Source organism: Panthera leo, chromosome A1, assembly GCF_018350215.1.
Source record: "Panthera leo isolate Ple1 chromosome A1, P.leo_Ple1_pat1.1, whole genome shotgun sequence".
NCBI lineage: Eukaryota > Metazoa > Chordata > Mammalia > Carnivora > Felidae > Panthera > Panthera leo.
In genome coordinates this window covers 186,590,796-186,603,904 of record NC_056679.1, presented here as the reverse complement: position 1 = coordinate 186,603,904, position 13,109 = coordinate 186,590,796, and the positions used below count along the sequence as shown (strand labels likewise).

The 13,109-nt window shown below is 38.4% G+C and overlaps 1 protein-coding gene across 4 annotated transcripts in view; it reads right to left on the bottom strand.

Annotated features, from left to right (window-relative positions):
* Positions 1-673: 673 nt before the first annotated feature.
* The window catches only part of GABRB2 (gamma-aminobutyric acid type A receptor subunit beta2), a 233,118-nt gene continuing 220,682 nt past the window's right edge, over positions 674-13,109 (bottom strand). For all 4 annotated transcript variants that reach the window (XM_042907414.1, XM_042907410.1, XM_042907412.1 and 1 more), the window contains one exon: positions 674-1,051. In XM_042907414.1, the coding sequence (XP_042763348.1) occupies positions 704-1,051 (348 nt within the window). In that variant the 3' untranslated portion in view covers positions 674-703. The remainder of the gene's footprint in view (positions 1,052-13,109) is intronic.

The following is a 13,109-nucleotide window of genomic DNA, read 5'->3' as shown; positions in this document are numbered from 1 at the left end:
GCTTTTTAGAAACATTTCTTGGCCACCATGCATGATAATGTTTAGTAGTCCCCAGTTTCTAGAAATGTCAAAATGGAAGACATCAGAGTTGACTCCCTGTGCTCAAGCAGAGACTGGCCAAATTGGTTACCAAGTCTCTGTCTTCACTCTGCCTATCCTGTTTGAACTACATGAGACCCTTCTAGAATCCAGTGGGAACTATCTTCCCATGACACACCATTATCACCTTAAGACAGGCATAGGTCATCTCCAGTAAGCATGTTTGCATGGCATTGCAGATGTTTCATAAACACAGTGCCATCTCAACAGCATGCCAACCTTAGAAATGAAGATGGGGAGTATCTGGATATGACCACTTCTCAGCAAAATGACTGGCAATGCTACTGAGCCCTCTCAGAATATCTTCTAAATAATTGCCCTCTATATAGGCTGCATCAGCAGATAAAGTGGAACACTCAGACAGTCTTGCCAGCATGTATACAAATCACTTGCATTTTAACTGGAAAACCACAAGGACCTTAGTGTATTCATTACTTAGCAGAAGCAACCCAAATGGTATGAAATGGACCACAGGATAGGCCAGCAACTAAGGTATTTTAGCATCACTTTTGTCCTGGATTGATGTGTTTTCCAAGTCCTACGTCAGGCTGTACAACTGGTTTGAGGAGGAATCTAGTCCTTGCTTCCCATGGGAGGCTATGTTTTAGTTCACATAATAAAGCCAATAGACGATGTTGAAGAAGGAAAAAACCACTGGGAAGAATATGCGGGACCACCGATCTATGGCATTCACATCAGTCAAGTCGGGGATGGTGATTTTCAGTTGGGAGGCACGTCTCCGCAGGCGGCTTTTCTTTTGTGCCACATGTCGCTCAAGAGCATTTCGGCCAAAACTATGCCTGGGTAACCCGGCTTTCCGATATTGGATGCTGGAGGCATCATAGGCCAACATTGTGCTCCTGGGGTCTCCAAGTCCCATCACAGCCTCAGATGTGGCCATTTCGTTTTTTATCTCAAGAGTGCTCAGTAAGATGTTCTCATGTGGGTCCATCTGCAAGAGAGAAGAATCAAATAAGATAAAACAGTAAGCCTTTATTGCTCCTAATTATGCAAGGTGCTAGGATATGTGATCTAGGTAATATTAATCAGAGTGTTAAGAGAACCGGTTTTGAGGATACATTATCTAAGAAGGATAACAGACAAACAGATATCGCTCATCATCTGACTAAACCCAAATCAGTACATCATTTAGAGCCGTTTGAGATCACTGAGGATCATCAGGCTATGAACTGAGATGAGAATGTAGCTTGATCAAGGTTAGTGTCTCACATTTTAACTATATCACAAATATCTTCTAATGGGTTTATTTTTGATGCTCAAAAATCAGAGGCACTCTGACGTTTGCCATTCTAATGATCTTCTTTTAAAAAGCATTGCAATTACCAAGTTGTTTCAAAGTGGCCACTCAAGAGTTGAGGAAGAAAGAGGAACATACCAGCTGGGTATGTGGGTTTGGGATCCATGTGTCTGGGTGCATATCCTGGTTCTGCCACTTACTATCTAAGTGAACTTGGGTGAATTCCTAATGTGAATGGTGCCTCCATCACTATAAGCTATGCTAGTTTCAGTTTCTTCATCTATTAAATGGTATAATAATCCAACCTTAGAGCACTTCTTTAATGAGGTAATGATATAATAGATATAACAGACTGCTGCTACTACCACTTAGGGCATACAGAGAAATAGAAGGCGTGGCACTCTTTAAAGAATTTACAGCTCTGATATGAATAAATACAAAATTAAGCTGTGCTAGGTATGAAATAGTATTAAGAGATTAATTACTGAGTTATGCTCATGATAGTAGCCTCATTATAGATGAATTCATGCTAAAACTAGAACTAAAACCAGTAGATAACATTTGTTAAGCACTTGCTACATATACCAGAAACCTTTTCCTATAACTTCACTTAATTGTTTCTTAACACCCATGATTATGAGATATCACCCTAAATTTGCAATATCAATATAAATAGGATAAAATAAGAGTTTTGAACAATAGAAATTCAGGCATCATGTGACTTGCCAAAATACAACAGAATTCAGAACAAGGGACTTGAAAATTAACAGCTGGGCAAAACTGTGCATGGTGGAAGGGTCAGTGGGGTGAGGGATTGACCTGAGAAGGAATGGAAGGAGGCAGGATTCAAGAAGTGAGTTAGCCCAAAGTTGGCTGTATTAAGTTGAATTCTGAGCCCAGGGAGTAGGAGGGTGTCCTGTAGATATGGTGACCTCTTTTATCTCTTGGATGATTTTAGCTTCTTGGCAAAGCTAAAAGGAAAGAATGAATACTGACACCATGATACCCAAATATTAAATGACTGTGATAATGTTTTTTTGTTTTATTAAGAAGGGAAGATTTGTGTGTCTTATTTTTAAGAGCCTTCAATTGCTACAGATAATAAAACCTAGTTGCAACACATTATTATTAATAACAGAGTACATTTATTTTGATGGAGAATCATGATATACCAATTGTCAGTAAAATATATTGTTGAAATATAAAATAAAATAAAAATGATCAATAGTAGATACTGATGATATATGGAAGCAAGGGATATAACCAAACACTTAATTGGAAGATAAAATGGTCTGAGCTTCATGGATTATGCAGAAGGCAAAAAGAAGGTTGCTAAGATTATATAGTAACAATTAGCTTTCAAATGTGGTTTAATGACCCTGTATTTTAAATTCAAATCTAAAATATTTTGAGAAACAGAACCTATAAAATATGCTAGAACCTAGTAATTGACCAATTAATCTCTGCCCACTGATTAGATTTTCTGTAGGTTTGGTATATGGTAGTATTTTGCTTAGTGGACATATTAAACAAATATATTCTTAAGATTAATATTTAAAGTTTATAAGATTTGGAAATGAAACCCAATAAATTTAGAAACACTTCTCTCAAGGAAGGGCCAGGTAATGGCTTTAGTGATGGATTCAATGGCCCTAGGGAAGAAAACAAATGTTTAAAGTCATGTCTCATGTGCCAGGGCTTTGCAGAAACTGTCTAACTGAATGCTCACGACCATCTTTTTGAAAAAGGAATTCATTCCTAGGTTATAAAGTGAAGGCATCATCAAATGTCACAAAGTCACACAGTTACTAAGTGATGGAGTTTGATCATTAGAGCACAAAGCTTGGGGGAGAGAAGTGTGACTTTACAACACTCAAGGAAAGTAAAGCGGATAGAAGTGTGGGAACATATCACTCTTCATTATTTCAGAGAGTGTTGTTATTTCCCCTTCTGCTCTGGGTTGTTTGCTCTTTTAACTACCTAGAAAATAACTGCTTAGCAAAATTCCTTTGGCCGCTACACATGACAGTTCAGGAGTCTCCCCCTCTCTAAGCACCAGGATATTTGTTTTTCTATTGAGCAACTATGTTAAGAACGGTTATGAATATACATCAGACTTGGTTGAGGTAAGAATACAAATCAATAATAACAAGCATTATAAAAATAATGGGAACAGTGGACTCTTAGTATGGCAACTTGTTCTAAGTTGGATAATTCGTCTGATTTTAGTGGGTTTCTGTTGTGTTATTTATGAAACCCAAGATTTGTCAGATAATTCTTGAAACTTTATAATTTATTTTTAATCAAAAATTTACAAAATATACGTAACAGGCACTAGTGTGTGTCTGGAGCTGTGCCAGGTGTTGTAGCCACAGTGGTGAGGAAGACAGCACGGCTGCTGGTCCCCGTGGCAATAACAGCCTCCAGAAAACAAAATGAACTTGGAGTGAAAAGACTGGACTACTGGTTGCCCTGTTTCTTATTTCTGACCTTGGAACAGTGATTTAATCCATCCCAAGCTAGTTTTCTTCAACTGTTAAGAATAAAGTTTTGGGAGATCAACTGACTATGCAGGAAGAACTTGGGAAGCAGAAGTGCTATGCAAGGTGATTGTCATGACAGGCCACAAATGCAGTGGGAAACATAAAGGTGCTAGCGGGCTGAGAAAACACAGCAAATAGCCATGCCTAAAAAAAGTATCCTGCCCTCACAGTGGATGTGGAATAGATATGAGTGATGAACTTTCTGTAGGTAAGCTTAATCATCTTGCCACTGCTGAAGATCTAATCAGGCTGAGGCTGCGGTTGGTTGCGGTAGGTGAGGCAGGTTGGACATCTGCATCAGCTTATAAAGTGTGACTCCTCAGTGTTGTGCTATATTAGGATAGTTGAACCCCAAACTTTGACTGCCTGCAGAGTCTTAATTAAGGTCATTAATCGTCAAGGTATAAATTAACTTCAATTAAAATACAAAACAATGAAAAGAAAAACAACAATCTTTTTTTCCAGAAAACTCTTACCCTTAGCTATGGAGCTGTAAAGTGGAGAGGTATAAAGTACAACCGCCTTCATTTCCAATTTATTTCCCAATTAATGGTGACATGGAGGAGGCAGCTCAAGCGGGTTGCAGTTTATTAGGCTGCACATTCAAGGGAAGCCCTGAGACACTGCTCTGATTACCCCACCTTGTCCTTGAAGGGCCAGTTTTCTCACGTTCTCCATAAAGCCTCCCAGATAATGCCAACCTTGTTTACTCGCCTCCTCAGAAATTAGCTGCATCCCTCCCTTGACACTATGCCACAGCATCTGTTTGTTTACCCAACTTGCTGTGGAATCACCAGTTCTGAGAATTTTTTGTTTGTTTGTTTGTTTTGAATAGTAGCCTGATCAACACCTGGAAGCACGTCTGTTTTCTTTTAGAAGTGGAAATATAGTGCAGTGTTTCCGAGTTCTAATTCTGGACTCAGACAATCCACATTTTGACTCTTGGTTGAGCCATTCACTAGTTTTGATTCCATGGGCAAATCATTCAACCTCTCTGAGTTCATTTCTTATATGTAAAGTGGGAGAAACACCAGTCTCTAGAGTTGTTTGAGAGGATTAAATAAGACAGAACATGCAAACCACTTAGCCCAGCTTTGCACATAGCAAGCACTCAAAAAAATCATAATTGTTCTTGCTTTTAAAAAGCAATAAATATTCATTAAATGTGCACATTTGATCTTCCATGGCCATTTTTTTAAATGCCATCAACTATATAAACAAACCAGAGCTTTGAATTCATCAGATTATTTAAATTTTGCTTTGATTAGTGACTTCTGTAAAGTGCTGAGAACAATGCTTCATATAAAGTAAACACTATGTTTTTGTTATAATACATAATACACTTATTAAATATAATACATAAGTCTGGACTGAGCTACTTCTGAATGCTGAAGTGAGATGAGTAGAAGCTGCCTTTCATTTCACAGGTGGAGAGGGAGCACAGTATTCATGGGTTCACAGATCCACCAGCTATCCTCCTGACTGATAGGGAAAACAGCCCTCAAGCCAGTGTCAAAGAGGGAGATGTCTCCATTGCTAGTGTGGCAGAGCAAGGAAAGAGCCTGGCTTCTCTTTCCTCATGGCCCTACAACATTCCACCATAATGCTTGTCATTATGATCATCTGTTTAATATTTGGCTGACCCACCAGGCTATACTTCCTGGGAAAGGCAGAAGCAAGGTCTTTTTCTTTCACTGTTGTATCCCCAAGCACTTGGCATGGTGCCTGGCACATAGTAGGAGCTCAGTAAGAAGTGCTGATTAGATAGAATTAATTTTGTGACCTTAGTAATCCAATCTCTCAGGGAGTCATCAGTAAGGTGGATTTAATTTTGCAGCACCAGTCTGAAGATTGGAACTGCATGGGGTTACCCCCTGAAGTCCTTTCTCACTCTAGGTATTCTCCCTCTATTTATACAGCTCTCTTGCTGAAGCAGTATGCTCAGGTGCCTGAAATATGGAAGGAGCATTTTCGATAGGGCCCTGGCTATTTACATGACAGATGCCCCATTCTTGTCTCAGAGAAGGGAGCTTAGTGAGTAGCAACTAGAAGCCAGGACTAATCATTTTACATATTGACCTCTTTCAGTTATCCCAGTGGCCCTGTAGGGCAGGTACTAATCTCGTGCTCAGAAAATAAAGCACAGAGAAATTAAGAAACCTAACACAAGTTCTCATAGTGAATATGTGTTAGAGTAGGAATTAGAATCTGGTCTTTGTTCGCCGTGTCATGCTGAGGCACAGCAGCAGCCCCCAAGCCCTTGTGTACTCTACAGCTCATAAAAGAGGACCCTTTCAGTGAATGGTAGTCCTCTGGAGGCTTGCAAAATTTTCCTTAATAAGGAATGAATAAGAATTTCTGTCTTTAAATATGCCACTAAATATGACAGCTGATGTAAAATCCTATTAAATTCAAATGCTTTCACCTACGCATAGTAGACATCTGTGGTTTGATAGTTCACCAGCCCTACCAGGGACAAATTCTGTCTAGGAACCATCTCTCAGTATTTCCTTGGTTTGGCGGATGGTATAGTCTGTTTCAGTGGTTTCCAAACTTGAACATTCATCAGAATTCCTTAGAGGCTCTGTTAAAACATAGAGATCTTGGGACCCCACTTGCAGGGTTTCTGAATCAGTAAGGCTGGAATAAGGCTCAATGATCTGCATTTCTAACAAGCTCCCAGGTTAGAAATCACCAGCTTGCAGGTGATGCCAGGCTGCGAGGCTGGGGTTCACACTTGGAAAACTATCAGTCCATTGGACAGCAGCAGAAGGGCATGACTTCAAATAAAGAAGAAACAGAGGCCTTGAGACACAATGAAAAAGCTGAAGTTCTGACCACAGTCCACACCACCAAGCTGAAAAGCAACTTTCATAGAGAGAAAACATATGTGACCTCCATTTATTACTTTCTGGAGATAGGAACTATATTAAAGCCTTCACACAGTTTCAATATTTAATCTTGACAATAAACCTATGAGAAAGTTATTTCTAATATTCTCATTTTAAAAATGAGGAGATTGAGAATTCTGGATTATTGATCTGTCCAGAGTTGCACAGTTGGTATGTAATGTACTGGCACTAAATCTGTCTGTTCCAAGGTTCCTAATCCTCACACAACTGTCTATCTTGAGACTTCCTTCAATTATGAGTTCTGTCTTAAAATGCCATCTCTCTATCAGGGTGTACTTAGGCGAAGACATTCCAGAAAATGAAAGGAATAGCAGTTGTCATGTGGATTTAGCTAATCTTTGAAATCGGGTCTCCACCCCAACCTTACCAGGCTTGACCAGGTGGATTTCCTAATTGTCTTTTTCTTCACTTGAGCAGTGAGACACAGTAGAAAACACTAACCTGTCCTTTTTTTTTTTTTTTTTTTTTTGATTAAGATATTAACAAGACATAGTTTCCCTTTAACCAGAAAGATCATGTACCAATCTCTACTGCTCTGGGAAATATAACAAAATATTTTTCAAATTTTCATGTTTTGGCATTTTTACTTACTCAAACACCCATGAGAAATTTGTTGATAGTAGTTAAAACAAGAGAGAGAAGGAAGCAAAAGTAAATGAAGGGGAAGAGAAGTAAGAGGCAGACTAGTGAATAAACTGTCATTCTCTGCCGATAAATTGCCTTTGCAAGAACCAAGCCGAAGACCTTGCTTTAGTCCAAGCATCTACACTATTTGCTTTCTAGTCTTGAACTTTAACTTACAGGTGTCCATTCCTGACAATAAGGGTTTTTCAAGAGGCCCTATTAAACAGGCCAGTACGAATAAACAAAGTCTCATGTTTCTCATTCAACAATTCACCTTAAAATTATGCTTTACCTGGGGTTATTTTGCTTATCAATCAACAATTAAATGCTGAAATTTTGGGAAACAAGAGTGGTTTATTTACTCCAGCATTCCAGAGACTCTATGAATGATTCTCCGTGAATAACACAGTGTGCACACTGATTGAATCAGCTGTTCTGTTGGGTAGGAGGATGGACTTTTCTGCTGACCTAAGTTATTTCCCAGACTGACCTGTCTGTTGATGGTTCAAATAGGAGTAAATTCATGTTAAATATCTGGATTAAGAGCTTTTCTTTTCCTTCTTTCCATTCCTAATCCCAACATTTTTTTTTTCCATCAAGAAACAGAACATGCTTTGGTTAACAGAGTTCCATTTTGCTTAAAAGGTATCACATTAAACAATGATGAATGGATCTTATTTTTATATAATTTGTTAATTCCAGGTCTAGTTTCAGATTTCTTGCTTCCTTTCTGCACCTTTCTCAGTGACAGGTGTATGCTCTGGAGGAATGTCCTTGTCCAGAAAAACAAATCACATCCCTCAGTGACCCAGCAGCATCGCATGCTTATCTTGGGAAGTGAAAATGGGGCTATTTTAAATCCCAGTTTACCACTCATATCATCAAGAGAAGAGTGAGAAATTGCAAAAACTCAGGAAATCCTAACTCTGCAATTTCCCATTTCTGTGACTAGTATTGGGTAGGAGATCATGTTTTATCTTCCATGAAATGACACTGTGACCTGAGTAACTTGAAATGCTAAGGTAATGAACTGTTAACCACCTGGGAATATCCAAAGCACTTCTTTCCAAAGTAAAAACACTCAGAAATGACCTAACATGCATTCGGTATTTTAAGAGGTGAAAAAAAGTTCACCCAACCAGAACATGAAATGAAGATTCTAGGAGAGCAAGAAAAGGCCAATATCTTTGTGGAATGCCTCCACCAAAGTAAATGGGGAAATAGTAACCAAATATGGAGTTTAGATCTGGAACATAAATACAGAAGAATACTGCTGAAATACCCAGGTAGTTGTAGAAGGGTGGTCATTTTAAAATACAAACTAGTAGAAAAAAAAGGGCTGAGATTTCTACTCTGTCTTTTTTTAATTTTGTTATGCTATTATAAAGTGTTTGAAGACTTACAACCATATTATGAGGAATTAGTACTATCAGCATTTTGAAAACAACCCTTCCCATCAAAATGCAGAAATTTGTAAGTAGCTAAAATTTACTAAGTGGTAAAACAATCATTTAAATTTATGTTTGCAGATTGAAATCTTGTGCTTTTTCTACCAAATATTTTCATATGAGGTGAAATACTTATAGTAAGGACATAGGTGGCTCTACTTATTGCTGTTTTGATTTTCAATTTTTAAATTCTCATAGGTAGGTCACATGAGTGTGTATCTCAAGGTTTGTTTAGTGAACTGTTTCACTGTTAAGGAAATCCTACTCTATAGTCACCACAATGTGTAAAGATTCTGTTTCAAACACACACGTGCGCACACACACACACACACACACACACACACACACACACAAATCCATCTGGATAAATGGGTGAATCAAGTGAGTTCAGTGAGGTGTTAAGTTATTATTTCAAGTGATAGTGATTTTTTTAGAGGAAATAAGAAGTATATCTCAAGAGCAGAAAGAGAAGGATATGATTTTTCTCATAGCAAAGGCTAGAAGATAAAGCTTTCATAAAAATTATGATTAATACAAGATCACTAGTGAGAAGACCTTCAGCAAGCATGAGCCATCAAATGAACTATACCCCTCTCAATACCTATAAGAAGAGTGGAAAGAACACTGACCTCAGCAGTGAGAGCCAGTTCTAATTTTGGATTGTTCTGGGCCTCAGTGTTCTTGCTCAAGGAAGTCCAGGTGGATTTAGGACAGCCTTTGCTAACCCCCTCTACCAGGGGGTTAATCCTCTGGCTATTACCAACTGAGCCCTCATTTCCCCCATAATGGCAAACATGCAAGCAGCGACTGTATCCCATTGCTTATGTGTCCCTAAATGCTGACTGCTAGAGTTGGTACTAAGTATTCAAAATAAAACTTGCTAAATGGAATTACTAGAGGATTAGATTAAGTCTAGGATCACACATTCAAAACTGGCTAGAGAGATCATATAAAAGTATGAAGCAGGTGTCATGGAGAATAGGAAAAAGTTGGCCCTGTAGTGAACTAGACTAAGAAATAGAGGGCTGCCTGAAGGACATTTAAATCCAAAATTTTAAGCTTCACTATTGTGGTCAAAATCACATCTAAGGGTTCACCCCATGGGATGCTACATCAGTCATTTTAGATTTAATTTATAAAAACTTTGCCTTTAAGTTCCATTTAATCTATACTTATGAACTGCTTTATCGCCTTTAAAAATTATTAAATAACACAGGAATAATGCATAGAGAAATTCTGCCTAGCAAAAATCCTATAGTCCTGGAGTGTCCTTCAAAACTGTGATCTTGGGACACCTGGGTGGCTCAGTCGGTTAAGTGTGTGACTTTGGCTCAGGTCATGATCTCATGGTTGGTGAGTTCGAGCCCTGTGTCAGGCTCTGTGCTGACACCTCAGAGCCTGGAGCCTGCTTTGGATTCTGTGTCTCCCTCTGTCTCTGCTCCTCCCCCCACTCATGCTCTGTCTCTCTCTCAAAAATAAACAAACATTAAACAAATTTAAGAACTGTGATCTTGATCCAGTGCTAGTATTGTATTTGTTTTCCTAACCACATCGTAGTGCCTTGCTGTGAAATTCTGCAGTATCTCTCTTTGAACTTCATAAGTAGCCTTCCTAATTTTTGTGGCTTAATCTATTTCATTTCTTTTACTTTCACAGAATCAAATTTATTTATTGTGGAAAATGATTCCTTTCTATGTATGTATTAGTTTATGTGCAATTGATTAAGAATGGTATGAAATGACAGATGTGTTTTATTTATTTATTTTTTAATTAATTAATTAATTAATTTTTATTTTTTGAGGTAGGGAGGGGCAAAGGGAGAGGGAGAGAAAGAATACCAAGCAGGCTTGCAGAGTGGAGCCGGATGCGGGGCTTGATCTCACCACCGTGAGATCATGACCTGAGGCAAAATCAATAGACAGAGGCCTAACTGACTGAGCCACCCAGGCGCCCTAGAGATCATGTATTTTTATAAATAATATTTGGATTGAGATAGAAGGATGGATGCTAAATTTAGGGGAAATGAGGCTAAATTCAAATTGTTACATTTAATAATAATAAAGTACAATTAATAAAACATATGATGAATGGGACTAATTTGTTTTGGAAGGTTGACAGAATTCTTTCTGGGTTCTTTCTAATTTAATAAAGCTACTAGTTTCAACTAAAGTTGAAAGTCAGGAGTTGTTTTAATTGTATGGAAAAACATAAAAGATTGGAATCATACTGAAATTCTCTGAAGGAGGAAAAAGTGAAGGAAAGTGTATTCAAAATCTACTAATTCTAATGGACATTTCTTCCATCCAAAGGAGGGACTTGTCTTGAATTACTACAGTTCCTTAGGATGAGTAGAATAGAGGCAAGTTTTAAATGAGCTTCTATAAGCACAGAGTCTTATTTTGATACATTTCAGAGAGGCAGATGTGAGAATTTGTCCATTTAATTCTGATAACTCAAAGAACTTTTAACACCTGGAAACTCAGGTCCTGAGAGATAAAAGTTTGTTCCAGTTCAATTTCCATTTGAATAATTGACTGAGGTCCCAAGCTGGAGGTAAACAATTGATCTAATCTTTTTATTAGCTGGTTCATACAACTCAATGCATTATGGGTGATGACTTGGTAAGATTTTTATACACACCATGTAACTCGTAATTCACAATTTCCCAACCCATTTTTAACTAATACCACAGAGGACATTTGTTTTGGTTTCCTCCCACAAGGCTGCAAACATGCCAGTCAAGTGTTTCTAATGCACAGGGTAGGGGGAGGAGGAATGGGTAGCCTTTAGCAAAGAAGGAACTACATTTTCCCTGTAGGGCTTACACATGTTTTCAAGGGTGATGACAGTGCATGTCCCTAAGAGAGAAAAGGGGGGACTTTTCCAGCTAAATGCCCTTGCTCTTCATAATATTCCACAGCCCAGGACAGTGAGTGATAGATGCGGCAATTGATCAGGTTAAATTTCAAGACTTAATGGCAGGTTATGATTGGCTTAAAGGTTGTGTGATCCATAATTACCCTAGGTCATTGAGGACTCATGGTTTTCTCTTGTTATTGGGTTTTGAAACTCACCCAACCTTGTCCCATAAGCTAATGAGGATGGGGGTAGGGCATACAGAACCACCCATTGCCATTGCCTCATTTCTGTGTCAGAGGGAAATTACCGTCTGCTTCTATTTTTCATCTAAAAGCAAAGAATTCAAGGTTTAATTTCTGTCCTCCTTAGTGAAGGCACCAAAATTTTAATGTAGTTAAAAATCTGATAGTTCCCTCTCCCTGGAAGATATTGACTCAAAAAGAGAATTAGATTACTTGAGAAAAACAAAAATAAACAAACTATATCACCTCCACTCATATGTATTAGAGACACTTATTCCCTCCACAGAACCTTACCCACAACCTCTAATTGTCTTTCATTTAATTTAGCTAAGAAGCCAGAAAGCTGATCTAATGTGGACCAGATGGGCAGGATTCCAGGGAACATATAGCAAAACGGTAACAGAAAGGAGCAACATATTCAACTCCACAGAGATGCAAGGAACACAGCCGGTGACCTTGGCTTCTACGGATTTAGAGTTTAGTTTGGTTCTTGAATGGCAGGGGCCATGAAAGTGTTGCTGAAATGGGTCTCTGGAACAGAGGTAGGCTGGATGGGGAGGGTATGTGGATTCACAGTGATTACTGAATCCTACGAGTGGGAGTGGAGACACATGTTTAGCATTAACTAGCACTGGATGTAGTAGCTGTGCTTAAAAAAATTGCACCGGTAGAAACCAACTCAGCAGTACTTAAAAGGGGGTATAGACAAAATAACTTACAGTGTGTAGTTTTAAGCATGTACCCACTGTATACAACAAAGGAAAAATAACTGATGCTAAGAGAAGTCTGACTATAGAACAAATGTCTTCATAACAAATATGAATGGCGAATATCTAATTACAACAAAAGTATTTATAAGCTCCAGACCGTTTCTTAATAGAATATTACTATTACTGAATAATATGCAGCTGTTGGAATAGGACCAAGGAATTTCTAACATTTGTGTCATCAGATAATAGGGAGTAGGAGGATCCATACTCATCCTTCCTCACTCTTACATATCTTGCATCTTTCACAGTTCAGTTCAAATGTTCCTTCCATTGGGAGTCTTCCTTAACATACCCCACTCTGTCAGTTCCTCTGAGACATACTCTCATAGTAATATAGAAATTTCCTTCACTGCA